Here is a 20429-nt window from a genome sequence, read left to right as displayed (position 1 = left end):
TCTTACAGGAAAAAGCAAGGGGTAAGAGGCATAGGCGTAGGGGGGGGGGAGCTGTCCCCCCTAAATCAATTAAAATACATGGAAAACTGAGGTTCTCCCCCCCAAAAAATCCTGCCTTTGCCCATGCACAGAAGCTTAACTTCCTCTCTTCCAGCTATGAAACTAAGTGTTCTGCTTTTCTACGTCCTGGAAGCAGTTGGCTATCCCTGGTCATGTTTATTCAAAGGAATACGTTGCCTTAGTATCCTCCGCCTGCAGCGTTATTTCTCCAACCACAAGATTTGATGGATATTCAGTCCTACTTTATTAACAAGGCAAACAGGCCAGCCCATGGAGATTACAGAGTGCTCGCTAGACTTTGGAATTTGCATGTTTTTATTGGAGTATCACAGCAAGAAATAAAAATCCCTCTAACACAGTGATGAGGGCAGAGGGAAACTCTTCGTCCTGGTGCCTGATTTTTTTTTTCCTCCTTTAAAAAAAAAAGTTGATGGTAACGGAAAGATCGAGTGGAGAGAGGGAGGACGGAAATAATACATATTTGTGCAGCGAAGGGGAAGAACATTCTGGAATCCCACACCATTTGCGGCAAAGGTGCCAACTTGGTGTTGTGAAAGTCTTCTCCTCTTCAGGTGAAGGGGGTGTTTTTGGTGCTTGTGCAACGGAGAAAGTCTTCCCTGGCTGAAGACTGTTGTCTTGCTTTTGGTTCCCCCAAAGAGGGTGCAATAAAAACTCCTCCCCCGGCAGAAGGAAGGGGGATTTTCTTTTGGTGCCGGGTGCTGCAAGGAAAGTCTTTCCTGTGAGTCCGAGAACGGCCCGAGAGGGCCAAACGAGAATCAGTACATGCGACAGTAAAAGCTTCCGGCTCACCCAATCTTTGTATCCACGAGAAGAAACAGAGAAAACTTAGGCCGCACAAGAGTCTGGATGAGCTGGCTGTGTACAACAGTTGTTGGATGGCTTTAGAAGTTTTCAAAGGGTGGGGGGGGGGAGGATGAAAGATGTCCACAGGCTGTCCCAGTAAATCTGGATTCGAGAGATCTGTCGTTAACCACAGAGCACGCCCACCCATCCCAAAAGGACTGGAATAACCAGCAGTAAGTGGATGATGTCCCATCAGCAATTGCACAGGAAGAAGGAAACTACCTCAACTATTTTCTCAGCTTCAGTAGGATAGCATAGCACATTCGTAGGAATCCAAAGGAGGACAAGCAGATCCATAGGGAATTAGGTTTGGTGTTATGTGCTGAAACTTCCTCCTGCAGCCAAGGGAGGTTCAGCCCACACGAGAGAGGGGGGATCTTTAGATGCGGAAGCTCTCCTCTTTGCCGTCAATGTGCTTGAGGCGCAGGTAGACATCGGTGCCGATCCCCTGCATAGACTGGAGGGTCAGGGAGCCACCCAGATACTCTGCGTAAGCACGGGAGGTTGGTAGTCCAAATCCAAACCTAGAGAGAGACAGGGCAGACAGACAAAGGAGTCCTTACTTCCACAGCCAATTTTGTGGGGAGAGCAAGGTCAAGCTGACCGGAGGGGGTCTGGAAGGAATTCTCTGCAACACATTTATACGGTAGTTAAGTCTTAGTCCACGTAGCTTTCATTCCATGGAATGCTTTCGCCACATGATTTTTTGGAACGGGAGAGCTGCTGCTTGAGGAAAGCTACAAAAAGGCCAGATTATCTTGTGACAATTGCACTTCTGAATCTGTACAATTCCGTCTTTAATAATACAGTACATCTTTTTTTGCCAGGGCCCTGCGTGATCTGCTGCTGCACTGCGTGTAAAAAACACTAAATTTGGCATATAGATAATGAGAATCTCATTATTGTTCCCCCTTTCCCCCCCTCCTTCAAATGGCAAGCTTCTAGGTCAACGATGGGGGAACCCATGGCCTCCCAGATGTTGCTAGACTACAAATCCCATCGTCCTTTTCTATTGGCCATGCTTGACCATGTCTGGTGTGAGTTGGAGCCCAGTATCACCTTGGAAGCCCCCGGGTTCTCCAGCCCTCAAGGTGGTAAGAGGTTTGAAAGAAAACCACAAGTGCCACAAGTATTTATCTATTTACTACATTTCTGTCCCAACATTCCACTCAAAGGAACCCAAAGCAGCAAGTACAAAGTGCTTTAAGTACTCCTTCAGTTTATATTTTTAGTACACATGGCGTCTGCAGATTGACTGGAGTTTTCTTCCCAGGTATGTATCATTCTTTCCCCCCTAAGAAAACATCCTCCATGCAGCAGCTGCTGGAAATAATCCCATTTGCCCCTCCTGTTCCTCCTCCCCTCCTTTCTCCTCACCCATGCATGGGTCCCGACTGGGCGCTGTTCCCCATTTCCACCATGTTCCCAAAGAGGGTGTTCATGCGGGGGTCCTGGGCGCTCGCTTCTGCTGTGGTGAAGTGGTAATCTGACACCTTCTCAACGTGGTCATGAGGAATTCCGGCACCTCGGTCTGAAATCCTGCCGGGAGAAAGAGGAGTGGGATGTTAAGGAGCCACACATTACGGTTCCCAAGATGCTTTAGTGCAGGGGTCAGCTAACTTTTTTTTTTTAATTTGATTAAAGATTTTCTTGATTTACAAAGGTAGTGCAATGCCTCTCTCGTATTTTTCCATATAACATTTTTAAAAATCAGTTTTTGTTGAGACATTAGGAAGAAAAGGGGGAAAGAGGTGGGTGGGGTGGGGAGATAGGTGGGGTGGGGTGACGGTGTTTTTATTTTACTTAATATGAGTAGGGTTTGGTGTCAGCATTGTTTGTGTAGGTTCTCTGTTGTTCGCTTGTGCTCCTTTGTCGGTGAGAGAGGTCGGGGTTGGCGTAGGGTGTGATTGTTCTTTTGTGGTTGGCTGTGGTGATCTTTGGTTTCCTGTGTGAGTGGGGTTGGTGGATGTTTTGGATCAGGTTAGCCATATTGATTTGTATGCTGTCGGTAGATTTTTGTCATTGTCTTGTTGGGCTGTGTGTGTGATGAAGGGGAGCCATACCGGGGTGAAGGCGTCTTCTTCTGTTTGTCCCCGTGTCAGTTTCAGGTTACTGGTTAGTTTTTCTAGTAGGGCTGTTTCCCATACTACTTGGTACCATTGGTCCATGTTTGCTCCTGTCAGGTCTTTCCAGTGTCTGGTTATGATGTTTCTGGCTGCTGAGAGTAGATGGATTATGAGTTATTTGTGTTGTAAGTGGGCATTATTGTCTTGGAAGATGTTTAGTAAGACCAGTTCTGGGGTGGTTTCTAACACTTGCTTGGTTATTTTACATATTTCTCGTGTGGTTGTCAGCTAACTTTTTCAGCAGGGGGCCGGTCCACTGTCCCTCAGACCTTGCGGGGGGCTGGACTATATTTTGAAAAAAAAATATGAACGAATTCCTATGCCCCACAAATAACCCAGAGATGCATTTTAAATAAAAGCACACATTCTACTCATGTAAAAACACCAGGCAGGCCCCACAAATAACCCAGGGATGCATTTTAAATAAAAGCACACATTCTACTCATGTAAAAACACCAGGCAGGACCCACAAATAACCCAGAGATGCATTTTAAATAAAAGCACACATTCTACTCATGTAAAAACAGGCTGATTCCCGGACCGTCCACGGGCCGGATTTAGAAGGCGATTTGCCACATCCGGCCCCTGGGCCTCAAGTTTGGGGACCCCTGCTTTAATGCCTCTTCACCTGCCAGCGCCCGTCCCTCCCCAAGAGGAAGATCATCTCAAGTTGTCCGCCTCAACAGCAGGAACCCCCCCCCCCACATTTTCAAGGGTCCCTGGTATTTGGCCGCTGTTGCCAAGTTCCCACCAAGATGGCGGAAATGGGTGGTGGCCTAAAACCTCTAGGAAAGTCATACGAGGGGAGAAACTGAAGAGGCTTCCCTGGCAAACCATACCGTATGATCAGGTCAATGTCATTGTTGGCAATGGTGATGATGATGTCTGGCACATTGTAAGGGGTATCCAAGTGAGACTCCATCGTGGCTCTGAAAGGAAGAGAATGGCGAGGGAATAAGTCTGCATCCTACCTAAGCAGGACCCCTACACTCTTTCCCACTTGGGATGAAGCTCTCCTCCATTCACAAAGTCTTGCAAACCTATCCTTGTTGCCAAAGATTTGGTAGAATACTTCCAATCAGCACACCAAATCCTGCCTTCCTTAACTTCTGCAGCCGCTGGCCACAAGCCCCTCTCTCCTCTGCAAATTCCTTTGGTCAGAATCGAGTGTACGCTTCCAGAATTAATACTAAATACATTACTTCTGGTGAATGAGCCACCTAGCTGCTAGAGGGCCATGAAAATTCGTATCCTGGGCTTTTTAGACTCGTCTACCCATGTACTATCTGAAACCAAAGAGTTGCCAGATGTGAAATATCTTCGCATTATTTTCAGCTCTCCCCACCCCACTAAATGGTCACTTTTTAAAGACAGTGTTTGTCAACTTTGGGTCAGGGATGATGGGAGTTGTAGTCCACCAACATCCAGGGACCAAAGGTTGAAGTCAATAGTTCCACCCCTCTGTGTCTATGTATTCCAACCCAACCCAACCCCCTTCAGTCTACAGCTCCCATCATTTCTGACTCACCAGCCAGGACTGATGGGAGTTGTAGTCCAACAACATCTGGAGAACACCAAGCTTGGGGAAGGTTGATCTATTCCTTTCAAAAATGAAATAAGCAACTTTAGAGATAGGAAGGGCTTTGCACCCGATTGGCCCTATAAAAAAAGCGAGTGGATCAGTGCTATGGGCTTTTATATTTCATTATTAATATAGGTATTTACATGCCACCTTATCAAAAAATCTCAGGGCAGTGGAAGTCCCCAAAAGCCATTTCCCTCGCAGGTTCTAGCCTGCGTCTCATCCTGGGCTACAAAGAGGAGGATAAATTGCGCACCTCATGGCATTCTTGAGCAGCTCTGGAAGGATGTAGTCAAGAGGCATCGGGATGAAAGGGAAGCGGGCAGCCACATGGCCGTTGATCCGCACCCGAGGAGCATTCCCGTACTTGTGCTCACACAAGCGCCTGCGAGGAAATACGGAAACAGGATTAAGTGCAGACTCCACTGCTGGTGGCTTCCCTGGGAGCAAGCTCTTTTTGAGTGGAGCTGCAGGGCCAAACACAGTCACCCACCCCCATTCCTGTGCCCTACATGCGTTTTATTTAATGGGATTTCCTACCTGTCCCTCCCCAGAAGGTCACAACGATATAAGACAGAGTTATAAAAAGGACAACTCCTTTTTATAAATTATATAAGTTATAAAAAGAAGTGAACTGTTCCCAAATGGAACAGAGTATTATAATTTAAGACTAAAAAAGTGGGTCCTAAGAAACAAAAATACTTTCAAGGACCAGGATTAAGATGTGCATCTTTGGCATACGGCAAATGCTGTACAATGAAGATGCTCAAGACACACCTCTGCGGGGAGGGAGTTGTACCCCCCAAAAAACCTCCCCCCTGGGCCATAACCCCCTCCCACCCAAGAACTTTTGAGGGTGGCAGAACTGCTGAGGGGCCCCCTCCGCAGATCTCAGCGCTCAAGAAGGTTGGAGCATAAGCCCTTAGGGCTATAGAATCATAGAGTTGGAAGGGACCACAAGGGCCATCCAGTCCAACCCCCTGCCAAGCAGGAAACACAAGTTATGTGAGCATAACTTGGTGCTCACAAATGGCCCTGGGGAGCTTATAGGGCCCAGCTCCCTTACTGTATCTGTTTGGCCTCCATCCCAGTGAGCCCCATCTTAAATCCAGATTATTACGCAGAAGGGGAAAAGCACAAGGCCTTAGGGATCAGGGCAGCTGGTGTGGGATGCTGAGCTTCAACACTTATGTTTGCGTGTAACTACAGCAAAGCTTCCTGCCAAGCAATCCTAACAGCTGGCTATTTGTATTTCATTTTCATATTTTACGTTTTAAGAAACTTTTAAGACAAATATTTAAAAAATAAGGTTATTTATGTATGCAGCAACTGCGGCCCATGTTTGGTTAGCCCCAAAATGGAAAACGAGTGAGGTCCCGACCAAAGAAGATTGGCAACTTAGGTTGACAGAATATGCACAGCTTGCAGGGTTAACATATAGAATAAGAGAACAAGAAGAACATATGTTTAAAGAAGGTTGGAAAACTTATATTGAATATATGGGGGGAAATAGCGTACAGCTGAAAACGCTGGCAGCATTAAGATAAATTCAACAGCGTAAATAAGTTTCGATGGATGTAATAATGGAAAACCAATTTGTTATAGTTTTTGTAAAATATGCAGGGATATAAGATATGCAAAATGAACCATGGAAAGAGAAGAAGGGAAGTCATTGATATCTTAAGCATGTAAAATGTTTATCTGAAATTGTAAAACAGAGAATTTAATAAAAATCATATAAAAATATTAATTTTTTTAAAAAAGATTATTACATTGCACTATTGCCACAATTAACTGGCTTTCGGGTTTTTTTTAATTAAAAAAAAGCAATGGGGAAAAAAGTTAAACTGTCGGAAAGAAATGCAGCAGAATGAGGAAGATGGAGCCACAGAACGTGGCCAGGAGAGGGAGCCATAGACTGCTGTACACACATAGCCAGTATGATAACAGGATGATTTGAAATAATCAACAGAACTGAGTACCTGGCAAAATCTACCCATTTCTCAATTATTTTCTTTGGAGACAGGCGGGTGCAGATGATCCCAACGAAGTCTGGCTGCAGGAAGATGAGAGAAGGAGAGGATGACATTTCAACGTAGGATCAAAACCTAGAATAACGGTTTCTAAACTTTTCCTGCATGGACCACTGGAAAAAAGACGAGGGCAAACCACTTAACGATTTTCCTTCATGTTTTGAAAGCAGAAAGTCTCCAGTCCAATCTGTTGCCATCTCTAGTTACTCAAAAGATTTCTTAGAAAACAGGGCCAGGGGAAAATCTCTTACCCAAGGCCCCAAAGAGCTGTTGTGGGTTATAGGAGCAAAAACAGCATTAGAAGAAGAAGAAGAAGAAGAAGAAGAAGAAGAAGAAGAAGAAGAAGAGTTTGGATTTGACATCCCGCTTTATCACCACCCGAAGGAGTCTCAAAGCAGCTAACCTTCTCCTTTCCCTTCCTCCCCCACAACAAACACTCTGTGAAGTGAGTGGGGCTGAGAGACTTCAAAGAAGTGTGACTAGCCCAAGGTCACCCAGGAGCTGCATGTGGAGGAGCAGAGACGCGAACCCAGTTCACCAGATTACAAGTCTACCGCTCTTAACCACTACACCACAATGGCTCTCTTAGACGAGCCAGTGTTATGTATGGGCTGGTATAAGGCAGCTACATGCACAGAAAATGCAGAGAAAACCAAATGTTAAGTATCAATTCTGGGTCCTCTCCCTCTCTGGCCACACAACTCATGAAATCTATGTCCTGTTCAAGTAAGAAGAAAAGTTGTACCTTGTCTTCATGCAAGGCAAGGTGATGAGTGGCCAACATCCGGATGCCCAGGCGAGAGGTGAGGGTCTTGTCCAGGAAAGAACGGATCAGCTTCTCATCCTGGGAAGGGAACAGGAAAAGCTCACCATCTGGGGGGTGTCACATGGGAAGACAAACTAATCTCTTACCACGTCCCCTGCTTAGGGCAAATCAACTACAGTTCGAAGGATGGCACTGAAGGGGCCAGGGTGCATTTGATTTAAATTAAATCAATTTAAATCACTAGTCAGTAAGACTTGATTTAAATCTCTCTCTCCCTCTCTTTTCTTTTTTACATACTCATTCTTGCTGTTTACAACAATCTTAATCTTAATCTTAATGTTTACAACCAGATGAAGGTTTCATTTTTTTTTTATAAGATTTTTATTATTTTCCAATAAAACAAGAGAAACACATAGCATAACATAAACACCAACATTAACACAATAAAAAACACATTACATAAATACAATCAACAAAGAAAACAATTAAAACAAAACCAAAACCAATACATACCTAAACTGGAACACCAATCTTTCTCTTACTACTTAACAAAATCTAGTTTCTGATCTTCTAAAGGGACCTCCCCCGCTTTCCCTCCTCTGCCTTCAATACTAATATACTTTGGTAACATCCATTTTTAACATTACAATTCATTATCCAACCTTTTATAATATCATAAAAACTTAACATCTTATAGTATCATGAAATAATTCTTAAATCAATCTTATACTTCTTTTCACTTAAGCTGCTGCTATTAATCAGTTACATATCTCTTCACTAATTCAAAATTCCCAAAATCGTAACATCAAAATCTTAAAACTTAACATCAAAATCCTAAAATCTTAACACACTATCTTCAGGGTACCATAAATCCATCCTAATTCAATTTTTATCATTTTCACCCTATTCCCCTTCTCACCATTTTTCTGCTCTCTCCCATGCCCCCCCACCATTCATCTTTACATTTCCCTCTGTTGTCCTTGTTCAGTATCATCTTAAAATTTATAAATCTCCTCCTTGGGCGCCTCAAGAGGCACCAGCTCTCCTCTCCCAGCAACTCCATTTCGCAATTTTGGTTTCCTTCCACTTGTGTCTTCAAAAATCTTCTCAGCTTCATCTCTGGACTCCCACTCCAGAGACTGAATCTCGTAGCTCCAGTCAAAACATCAGCCCTGTGTTTCTCACTACACCAGGGCCGTCCATTTACCTGGGGTTGCTGAATCAATTCGTCCCATTTCTCCAGCACCTGCCCCAGTTCCCTGAAGAAGTCTACTTCCAAATTATCAAAATTTTCCCAGATCTGGCTGGTCTCTCCTGCTCCACAACAAATTTCTTTGAAATTACGACCTAACCAGTCCATTTTCCGATTCACAAACTCCAATTGCAGAAGGATTGTTCTTTGTTCCTGGGTAATACCCGGGTCTAGAATCAGTTTAAAAGCGAAAGCAAGCATGGTTGGAGAAAACAAAGGGTGTCAAATGTCAGTAATTTTCCATCCTGCGTATTAGTTTTCCAGCGCCATTTTCCCTGAGACAGGGTGCCAAAATTAATTCCAAAAGCCACAGAAGAGATATTTCCAAAATCTTCAATCCCTCAAATTGGGATTTAATCCATCTTCTCTGTCAAAGTGCTTCGTAGCAACATTGTGTCTAGTAATGCAGCTGCAGCCGCTTGAAGCTTAATTACCTCCTCTGCACAACAAAGGAGAGGGACGGGCTTCCTTTTAACATCCCTCCCGGTTGCCAATTATTCAAATGTAAATCCAATTAGTCCCACACTTACAGCAGCCGGGGTTCTTCTTTTTTCTTTGAAGTTAGCAGGAAAAGCTTGGTGCTCAGGTCTGGCAGAATTGCTGCTTTGATCTCCCGGGGGGGGGGTGCATCCGCCTCTCCAGTCCCGTGTCGGTAGCTCCGCTCGCTTGATTTTCCCCCCTTACGAGGGTCAATCAAGAGCAGAGACGGCACGTCTGGGACCCACGAGGCCGCGGTCCACGGGACGCTCTTCCCGTGGCTTTAAGGGGCCCTTGGCGCAGACAAGGAGACCCCTAAAACCCCCCGGGGACTGGAACTGACTCAGCTCCGCTCCGCCATTATCCGGCACCAAACCGGAAGGTTTCATTTTAAGAACAATAAATTTTAGAGTGGTTTTCACAGTTACATCAAAAAACACTGATTTGGTTATACTATTAGAAATACATAGATAATTATGAAGTTATTGTGAGATTTAATAAGTTAACTGTTTGTATTTGGACAACTTTTCTGTTGTACTTTATTGGAAGGAGAAAAATAATCAATTCCTTAACAATTTAAACAATTTATTTCACTAAAAAATATGTATCCATGTTTGTTAAGTGATGTGGTTAAACAGTTTTTTTTAAAAAAACAAAAACAAAAAACCAACAACAACACCTTAGACTGAGTTTTAGCACACATGAAAAACTTAAAACAAATCCTTATTTCCTGATGAATAGCCTTTGGACTACATTGTAACTTAAATAGAAAACCATCTTTAGAAAGATTCTTCCCCCAAAAGCATTAAAAAACAAAACAACAACCCAATTTAAATAATAAAAATCTGATTTAAATAAAAAAAAAATCCAATCTTGATTTAGAAATAAAAACCATTGATTTTTATCCACCCTGGAAGGTACTGAAGTAACAAGGACCAGGTTGGGCTGAGGATCAATAGCAGGCCTGGGTAAACATCTCAGGAGTCCGCAATCTCCTCTTCGAAGCCCACCCTCCTCCCAGAAGTGCTGCCCTGCCCAAACCCACCAACCCTACTTTTCCAAGTCTTTCTTCCTCCCAAGCATGTTGTGGGGATCTTGAGCGGCAGACAGGTTGACCCAAGCTACCCAAACGGACCAGGAAAGAGGTACCTGTATGTGCTTCCGACATTCCCGTAAGCCCTCGGCCAGCAACGTCACCACGTCCTTGTGGTCATCTAGGAGCTGCCGGACCAGTTTGCAATACTGGGCCTCCGACTCTTGGTCCTTGATCTGTAAGCAGTGAAGAGACAGAGGAGAGGGAGAGTGCGCATTAAAGAGAGATGGAACTTGGGGAGGGAGGTGAGCAGAAGCAGGCAGGAATCAGCCATTGCATCCCACTCACCCCAGAACCAGCAGCCCCATATTTATAAGAAGAAGAAGAAGAGTTTGGATTTGATATCCCGCTTTTCACTACCCGAAGGAGTCTGTGAGGTGAGTGGGGCTGAGAGACTTCAGAGAACTGTGACTAGCCCAAGGTCACCCAGTAGTTTCATGTGGAGGAGCGGAGACACAAACCCGGTTCCCCAGATTACGAGTCTACCGCTCTTAACCACTACACCACGCTGGCTCTCAGAACAGGGATGGGGAACCCTTTTTCAGCCTTAGGACTGGGTAACCTTCTGGAAATAGCTACCAGTGGTGAGTGGAGCAACATTTTTGACTCTAGTAGCTGGCAGTCCAGCCACACAACAGCTGAAGGTTCCCATGTGTACATCTCTCTACCCAGGTAAGCGAGAGGCATTTCGACCATTCAAGGATAGGGCCGCCAAGGGGTGTGGCTTATGGAGAGAGCAGAGGGTGACAGAGAGACCCCTGGAGGGCCACATTGGTCTCTGGGCCTGAGATTTCCCATCCCTTCCGTAACAGCACCTTGACGCAACACTGCAGGCCATTTTGACTAATAAAAAAAAACAGGAGCTTCCTGAACTGAAAACAACACCGTGCCCCTTTGTTTTATAGAAATGACATACACGAGGCCTGTTTAAGTTTGTTTGTTCCCGTTACCTTTATTTTACAAAACCAGTAAAATATACAAGGTCAACATCCCTGTGAGCTCTGGTTGCCATTCATGCGGCTATTGTATTAAATGTGGCCGACTCAATAGGACTCAGGACATGTTTAGCAACTTCTGCGTTCAAAGACACCACACATGCTTACCGGGGGAAATTCGCTCAGTTTCTGGAACGCTCGGATGTAAAGCTCGTGCTGAAAGAAGAGGACAGAAGCGACTCAAGGAGAGGCACAGACTGCAAAACAGATTTGACACTGAGGCCCTGAATCCCTCTGCTAGCTTCTGAGAAGGGTGTGGGATCTAAAAAGGTTAAAAGCCAGAGGTTGTAGGAGCTCATACTCCTGGGTGGGGTGCAATATCTTGCGTTTATATGGGGCACTGGGAGGCTTTGAAAGCAGATTAGACCAATCCATGAAGGGAAAGGCTATTCATATCTCCACTGTTGAGGCAGTATGCTTGCAGGCTTCCCATAGGCAGAGATGGGCCTTGGGTTCAACCAGCCACACATTTCTTACGCTCGTTTGCTAGGTGCACTAAGACTAATGAGATGAAAGGAAGCTCCATCTGGCTCCACCCATTGGGGGAAAAGCCTAAAAGCTGCTGGGTCATCTGTGTGGAATATATGTTTAGTCTCTTCTGCATTACTGCCATTTGTTTTAAACCACTTTGGTGAACATTTAATTCAAAATTCAGGTAGGTAGCCATGTTGGTCTGACGCAGTAAAAAAAATTTTTTTTAATGTCCAGTAGCATCTTAGAGACCAAATAAGTTTGTTCTTGGTATGAGCTTTCGTGTGCATGCACGCTTCTTCAGATCTGAAGAAGCGTGCATGCACACGAAAGCTCATACCAAGAACAAACTTAGTTGGTTTCTAAGGTGCTACTGGACAATTTTTTTTATTCAATTCAAAGGAAGAGATGCATGCTGTGGTAAAAGGATAAAACTGGCCATTATTATGCACTTTTATTTTCTATTATTTGAATACCAGCTGTCCTGGTATCTCACGGAGGATGGAGCAAGCTTGTTTTCTCCGGCTCCAGAGGTCGGAATCCGAACTAATGGATTCAAGTTACAAGAAAGGAGATTTTGACTAAACATCGGGAAGAACTTTCTGACGGTAAGAGCTGTACAACAGTGAAACGGTCTCCCGCAGGAGGTTGTGGACTCTCATTCCCTTGGAGGTTTTCAAGCAGAGGTCCTCCGTCCTGGATGCTTTAGCTGAGATTCCTGCATTGCAGGGGGTTGGACTGGATGGCCCTTGGGGTCCCTTCCAACTCTGTGATTCTAAGATTCTACTGTATGAGGTTTCAAAACTATCCCTCAGTTATCAGCCATCTCTTTCGGTCAGCCCCTGCCAACCTGGTGACCTCCAGATGTTTCGGACACCCATCAGCCCCAGCCAGCTGTGGCAGAGGCTGTTCCGGGCGCTTTCCTGGCAGGCACCTACCACATGAAGGATGGTGGGGTTGCACCCAATAATGAAGGGGAGACTCCGAAAGCCTTTGATGCGATGAGCAATGCGGACGGGGAGTTCGTGGTGCAGGTAGCGGGCGCTTTTCTGTAACAGAGCACAAGGATATGTTAGTGGATTGAAGTTTCCAGAAGGAGGAGAGGAGCTGGGTTCTCTCCCATGCCCCGAGATATAGATTGCATCAGAATGGTGGGTAAGGCAGACTTGCTTCATGTGCAGAAGGTGTCAGGCTCAATCTCTGGCATCTCCAAGTAGGCCTTGCCTGAAACCCTGCAGAGCTGCTGCCAATCGGTGCAGAGAATACAATACTGAGCTACATGGGCCAATGGCTCGTCTTGTTATAAGGTAGGTTCCTACGTAGCTATGTTCCATCTCACTCTGCCTAAGGATAGGACCGGCCCTGTTCTTTTGGGCTCTTAAGGCCACCAGAGCGCCACAAATTGACCAATGTGGTTATGTGCAGCCAGGCAGGCTCAAAGAGTCTGTTTCATGCGGTGGTCTTCATTTCAGGCAGCATTACATTAGCTAAGCCAGGCATCCCCAAACTTCGGCCCTCCAGATGTTTTGGACTACAATTCCCATCATCCCTGATCACTGATCCTGTTAGCTAAGGATCATGGGAGTTGTAGGCCAAAACATCTGGAGGGCCGCAGTTTGGGGATGCCTGAGCAAAGCAGCTTCAGATAGTTTGGGGGAAATTAAGTCTACAATGAAGGAACCCTCCTTCCTTCAAAATGCAGTGCGCAGAGCTTACAAGCACAGGCATGGCGCCAGTTTCCCGCCCTAAAGGCATTCAGGGAGACAACTGCTACTGAGTTACGGTGTTGCTGCAGCTACAGGTTTTCATCTCCTGGAGATGTGGGGGTAGAGATCCTGCTCTGAGCCAAAACTGGCTCTGGAGATATTGTGGGCTTCCTAGTTGCTTGGGCTGAAGCAAAAAACGAACACAAAGCAGACCTAGAAAGAAGCCTGCCGTCCCCAGAGAAGCAATGGGGAAACAGGGAATCCTCTACCAATGGGCATAGTGGGATTCCTTGTTATGTCCACTACAAAACTAACATCCTGCCCATAGAAAGCGAGTCTAGAAGACAGGACTTTGCAGAGTTGAAAATGAGAAGGGGATGATGCAGTGATAAGGCCGAAGCAATTAAGAGTAGTGAAGGGAAAGAATGGGGCTGGTATCCAGGAGCCCCAAATTCAACCTGCAGCTCTGTCGATTTGAGGGCAGACGTTAATCTCACACCTACCAGCAGGTGGCTCCCATCTTGGGACCGTCCAGAATACAACATGGTGGTTGGCGTCAACCTCACAGAGGGCTGGGAAGAGAGAAGAGGGAACAAGTGTTCGCAAAGGCTCCAGGGCGCCCCCGTGAGGTAAGGAAGAACAGCGCCAGCATTGAGCATCGCCAGCCGCAAAAATGCCTTATATCATTACTTAATGCCTTCCTCTCCTGTGGTACGAAGGGCATTTCCCCCCCCCCCCAAGCTCATGGCTTTTTAAGGATGCCTTCTCCACACCCCAGAGATGGGCAACTTTTGGCCCTCCAAGTGTTGCTTTAACTACAACTTCTATAAGGCCCAGGAAGTGTGGCCAACGGCCAGGGATGATGGAAGCCATAGTTCAGCAACATCTGGAAGACCAGAGGTTCCCCACATATCCCATACACTCTTACTTGAACAGAGAGCACTAGAAATCGGACCCATCTTACTTCCTGCTGAGAAAAACAACTGACTCTGGTTGCAATGGCTAACCTTCCAATCTTCTATAATTCCCTCTCGCCCTCGCAGTCCAACCAACCATAAACACTGTTTAAAGTAATATGTGAAATCTTATGAACAATGAATGGCAACACAGTGGTTGATGTCAGTGTCATACCTTCTGTTAGCTTGTTTATCTATTTTGGTTTAATGGAGAGATGGATTAGGGAAGCCTAAAGTTAAAAACATGATATAGCCTTTTCTTTGTACAGACAGGCTAAAATACAATATCTTTATTTATTTACTAGTTAGTATTGTAACAAGGTATAATTGTAAAAAAAAAGAATCTTAAAGATGTAGGTATATTTTTGTCTGTTTAATCTGTTTGTTTAATTTCTATGTATGTGTGAATGTTTGTTGGTGGTTTTGGTAGTTTTAAAAAAATTAATAAAAAGACATTGGGGAAAAAAACACTGCTTATCACTGGGGAGCAAGATTCCCAGTATTCATTCATTCATTTATAAGATTTCTTACCAGCTCTTCACCACACGACCCCAGAGCAGCTGTTACAGCGATACAATCAGACAATTAAGAACAAATGCAGCGTTTCAGATATTTGGGACTTAAGTCGCTAGGCTTCAGTTCCCTGTACGGCTCACTGCCACCATTACCATAGCAGCCAGGAGTAAAATAAAAAAGTACCTGCTCCGTAAGCAAATAAGTGGAACTGGTTTTCCTATTAACAGAAACTGCTTTGTTATCAAGCAAATGGTGGTTGCCATCTCTGGCACTGCACATGCGACTTTCAGGAGCTGCAGAGCTACAACGAGGGGGGAAAGCTACACCTGTTGCATTTCTGCCTGGCAGAAATGCATGGAAGCCCAAGGTGGGGGGAAGGAAGGAAGGAAGGAAGGAAGGAAAGGGTGCAGTAACACTGGCAGGTGGTTCCTCCTGACTTGTTGGGACACCTCTTTTCCCACCCCACACCTAAAACAAGGATGCTGCAGTCCCATGCAAGTAACTTCATAAAGAAGTTTGTCTAAACCTAAGCAGGCGATGTGTTACTGTGAGGAGACATATCAGGAACTTCTCCTGCCAGGCCTCTGCATAATGGGCAGGCAGGTGGTTTATTTAATTAACCAGCATTCTCCCCAGGGCAGGCTCCAGACGGCGGGGAAAAGATTAGGCCTCTCTTCTCCCCGAAGCCCATACTGTGGACTGCCTCTCCAGAGCCAATGCCAAGTTGTTAGGGGAACTCATTAAACAGTAGCGATTAGCAAAGCGGGGACCAAAGGCTGAGGGATCATACTGCTCAAAACAATAGCTGGAGGGATTTCAGAGGGGGAAAACGAACACACACACACCCCGATCCCTCACGTCTCATCCCGCCCCGTGAGCACTAAAACAGCACTGGCCATGCCAAAATCAACAGCCTTCTCAGGCTGCTGAAGGCCATCTGTTTTTCCACTAGGCCAGAAACCAGCACCAAAGGAATGCAATCCACCTGCTCAGACCTGTCCTTCATACAACACTCCTTTCTTGAGGAGAACTTCTGCTGCCAAGGGAGCACAAGCGTGGAAAAGCCTAGACCTGCTCCTGGCTCCCGGCCTACAGTTTTAGGAAGGCAAGGCAAAACCTGCCCTCAGAGGGGCGGCGGTTGAGGAAACGGGAGCATCGGCCACCTCTGCTATGCGCACAGCATGTTCAGCGGCCATGTCTGCGCTCACCTTCTCGGCCGCGACGTCAATGGCCGACTGGTTGTAGAAGGAGGTAACGGTCTTGGATCGCTCGCGGGCCAGTTCGTGGTGTTGGTCAATGGCCGAGGAGGACCGGTACCGCAGGACCGAGGGGAAAGAGGGGAGAGCGCAGGGAGCCCGGCCCCCTGCTCCCCCCAGCTCCAGCATCAGCAATGTCTTCCACATCATTCTCTCTTCCGTAGGAACCTGGAGGCGGAAAGACAGACAAGGCAGCGCTAGGGGATTAGCGAGGCAGAAAACTTTTCCAGCGTTTTATTTTCCAGTGGTGTCTCCCCCCCCCCCCAATTCCCAAGTTCATTAGTAACGGTGTACAGATACCAAACGTCTAATGCAGTATTAGGCAAGCTCGGCGATTTCCTGGCTTGTTTGGTTTTTAAGGTTCATTTACTAAATACAGGTAAAACAAACATGCTAAAATAGATCACCCGCGAGGCCAGGGATGGGGGACCTGTGGCCTGCCAGCTGTTGTACCTTGGGCTGCATACCTTGCAATCTCTCTCCCTCTCCAGTATGTGTGTACACACACACACACACACACACACACACACACACAAATGCAACTTTACTCTGTATGAAAGAAAGAGAGGCAGACACAGAGACAGAAAGAGACTCCGAATGCATTTATATTCCAGTTGTGAAGTTTTTTGAGATATCTGGCTGAGGTCAGAATTGTTAAGTTCAATAGTGCACTGATCTGACCCAGGTCAATTCTCAGATTCCTTTTTTTAAAAAATGTATTTGTTTTTTCAGATCAAAGTTTTACAATCACATAACCAACATACAACATAAAAACAAGATTCCAAAGAACCTCCTGGACTTCCCTCTTCCCCTTTGTGGGTCCTATTGCTAATCATTTCCTCCTGCATCTTTTATGATAATCCATATCTTTTACATCTCCATTATGTCCAAAGATTCACCGTTAAACTACAAGTGATATTCCAATCCTACTAACAATTTTAGCTGTTTACAATGGTTTATAAGATAAATTATAAATTTTCCCCATCCCTTATTAAAATTTTGGTCTTCCTGATTTCTGATTCTTCCGGTCATTTTAGCCATTTCAGCATAATCCATCAACTTAATCTGCCATGCTTCTCTGGTAGGGACTTTATCTTCTTTCCATCTCTGGGAACTGAATTGCCCAGAGGTGCAATTCTCAGATTCCTATCGCATCTCCCACTTACCACACCCTGATGTCTTGTATTTCCTGAAATGTTATATTTCCTAGCCATTTTGGCTATACAGTCGTACCTTGGAAGTCGAATGGAATCCGCTCCGGAACTCTGTTCGACTTCCAAATCGCGGCTTCTGATTGGCTGCAGGAAGCTCCTGCAGCAAATCGGAAGCCGCGGAAGCCCCGTCGGACGTTCAGCTTCCAAAAGAACGTTCGGAAACCGGAACAGTCACTTCCGTGTTTCGATTGTTCGGGAGCCAAAACGTCCAAGTTCCAGGGCGTTCAACAACCAAGGCACAACTGTACTCCATAGTCGGACGCAGCATGCTTCTGAATACCAGCAGCTGGAAACCCACAAGAAGGGAGAATGCTCTTGTAAGCTTGGTTTCTGCCTACTGGCCTCCCATTAGTGGAACAGGATGGGTCATTGGCCTGATCCAGCAGGCTCTCCTAATGACCATAGAGGCAGCCAAGAGTCTGCCTCGCATGGCAAGCTTTGGCTGCCATCCAGGGCAGCAAAGGGGGGTAGACAGAAAGATCTATAAATAAGTAGGCATAAGTCAGAGAGATCTATAAATGAGTCGGCATATATCTGACTCATTGGACTTCATTCACTGGGAAGCTGCCCTGAAAACACCCCACCAAAGTGAACAGGGGCACAGCAAGTTTGCCCCATGCTCTTCTGAAACCCTAAAAATGTGGGCCCAACTTTCGAGTCAAGGGCACTGAATTATGATCAGCTTCTGGGGTGCTGCAAGAGGGTAAGAAGCAAACAAGAAATATGTGCCGTATGTATGGTTGTACATTGAGGCAGTTAGAGAAGAAAGTCATAGTGTTTATAATAAACAGGGTAGGAAGTTAAGGCAGCCTGATCGAAAAGGGGATACAGTGGTACCTCTGGTTACGTACTTAATTCGTTCCGGAGGTCCGTTCTTAACCTGAAACTGTTCTTAACCTGAAGCACCACTTTAGCTAATGGGGCCTCCCGCTGCCACTGCACCGCCAGAACACGATTTCTGTTCTTATCCTGAAGCAAAGTTCTTAACCTGAAGTGTTATTTCTGGGTTAGCGGAGTATGTAACCTGAAGCGTCTGTAACCCGAGGTACCACTGTACTAAGCCACGATGCCTGGGTTCATGCCACCAGTACCAATACTGTATTAGTTTGCTCCTTGAATGATACGGATCCACACACCACCCTTCCCTCACATTAGCAATAATACTTACTGCTAAGTCTAAGATTAAAAGTTACAGGGACGTTTCCCTCCAGATCTGGGCACTGCTACCTCTCATGCATGCCCTACGGGGGGGTGGGGGAGACACAGGTCTAGTCTACAACTCGGCTTCATTACCAAACACTTGACTGGCTGGGCCTCTGCGGACTTAACTTGGCTCCACTGAAAACAGCATTACATCTGAGGGGAGGTGAAATGAAACACGCTGACTGAGGCACTAGAAGAGGTGTGGGGGACCTCCGTAAAGCTGTTGATAAACTACAATTCCCATCAGCCATGCCTCTGTAGTTCAGCAAAATCTGGAAGGCCTACTCTTAACTTTTGACAGCTCTCATTCACACGTGCAAGTTACTGCGGGGGTGAAGGCAAAGTGTGTGAAGCCACCAACAGGGGATTCTAGCTCATTTAAAGGATCTAATGTGTGCCATCCCCCCTATCTTTCAAGATGAGGGCAGAAAAATAGCCAGGGAGGTTGTTAGGGCTGACAGAGATACACAGAGATATCTGAAGAAGTGTGCATGCACACGAAAGCTTATACCAAGAACAAACTTAGTTGGTCTCTAAGGTGCTACCGGACAATTTTTTATATATTTCAACTGCGTCAGACCAACACGGCTACCTACCTTAATCTAGACACACACACACACACACAGACGGAGTGTCCTCCCAGCTCTGACAACTCCAGATGGATTTCAAATGCGGAAGTGCAAGAAGAGGGTCATCTTTCTCTCGCCAAGAGGCGGTTTTCCCTTTCGTCCAATCGTCTGACAGTTAAGAGCCACATGGAATGCCGGAACATTTTAAGAAGCCTTCCAATTATGAGGCCACGTGCTCCAAGCATGCCACAAATGCCATGTCTGCCACAGCCGGCCTGTCGTCATCCAAACACTGAATCAGCACAGTCTCTCCCCGGGTGACAGACAGACATATTTCTCTGCCCTCCCCCTGTTCACTTAACGCCACAGAGTCCAGTATCCCTGGGTTCACAGCTAGTTTTATTAACTCAAGGCTTAAACGTTAAGCTTCTTAGAAACAGGAGATAATATCCCATTAAAACACCAAAGAAAACCTGGAGGAGATCCCACAGAGACCCTACTTACCTCAAGTAAACTTGGTTATCTTATGCCAGCTTCCTTGTTCTACAGGGGCAGGTAGCTCCGTTTCCATCTGGGAGGGGTAGAAGCAGGGGAGAGATCCAGTTATCATAAAGACAGTGGATTGCAGAGGAGACGCTTTTGAGCTGTGTACTGTTCGGATAGCAAACTAATTCACATGGGGGTTTTTAATACACAGGATTGCTTCTGTTAGTTGATCCTGGCGAGAACCAACCATAAAAATGAGACCTTGCATGGGAATGGAGAGTTATTTCAGTTCAATTCCATGGTGAACCATCACTGCATTCCAGCAGTGGGTGGGATCAGGTGGGAAAGTGGGCGGGGCTACAATTCGACCAAACAAAACTCTCACATACACACACTTGCAGCGGGGTTGGTAAGGAGTGTGCCTTAGGGAAAGGGGTGTGCATGTGAAGAGGTGTCTGGAAACAGTCCCGAGTGTCCGATAAGAGATGCTTGGAGATGCCTAAACTCCCCTATGCCTTACCTAGTGCACCACTGCAAATTAACCTCCAGCTTTGCCAATCTAAACACATTTCTCTCTACGTAGATCCCCTGGAGCAGAATTAATCTGACTAGTGATGGAGGTAGAACCAAGCATCTGAAATATGTTGTATTTAATAATGATGATGATGATGGGGTGGGGGGAGGAACAGCCATTATGGCTTCTTTGATACAACCTGAAATCTGTTCTTTTGGCTATTCTTAATTTACTGAATTGACTTGCTACAAAGGAATCTCTAAGCAACTTGGAAAATTTTAAGCATAGCA

At 45.7% G+C, this 20429-nt stretch overlaps 1 protein-coding gene across 3 annotated transcripts in view; it reads right to left on the bottom strand.

The window, feature by feature from the left end:
* Nucleotides 1–478: 478 nt before the first annotated feature.
* The window catches only part of BCKDK (branched chain keto acid dehydrogenase kinase), a 28868-nt gene continuing 8917 nt past the window's right edge, over nt 479–20429 (bottom strand). For 2 of the 3 annotated variants that reach the window (XM_033169513.1, XM_033169514.1), the window contains exons 2-13: nt 19644–19710; nt 16106–16321; nt 13929–13997; nt 12658–12768; nt 11357–11404; nt 10310–10429; nt 7411–7509; nt 6615–6688; nt 4889–5017; nt 3890–3979; nt 2302–2463; nt 479–1448 (exon numbers count right to left, since the gene is read on the bottom strand). In XM_033169513.1, the coding sequence (XP_033025404.1) occupies nt 1304–1448; nt 2302–2463; nt 3890–3979; nt 4889–5017; nt 6615–6688; nt 7411–7509; nt 10310–10429; nt 11357–11404; nt 12658–12768; nt 13929–13997; nt 16106–16303 (1245 nt within the window). In that variant the 5' untranslated portion in view covers nt 16304–16321; nt 19644–19710 and the 3' untranslated portion in view covers nt 479–1303. Of the gene's footprint in view, nt 1449–2297; nt 2464–3889; nt 3980–4888; nt 5018–6614; nt 6689–7410; nt 7510–10309; nt 10430–11356; nt 11405–12657; nt 12769–13928; nt 13998–16105; nt 16322–19643; nt 19711–20429 lie in introns of those variants that run through there. The other variant, XM_033169515.1, reaches the window with a different exon arrangement.

Source organism: Lacerta agilis, chromosome 14 (assembly GCF_009819535.1).
Source record: "Lacerta agilis isolate rLacAgi1 chromosome 14, rLacAgi1.pri, whole genome shotgun sequence".
Taxonomy (NCBI): Eukaryota; Metazoa; Chordata; class Lepidosauria; order Squamata; family Lacertidae; genus Lacerta; species Lacerta agilis.
Note: the sequence above shows the minus strand (reverse complement) of the source record. Positions and strands in the feature narration are given on the sequence as shown.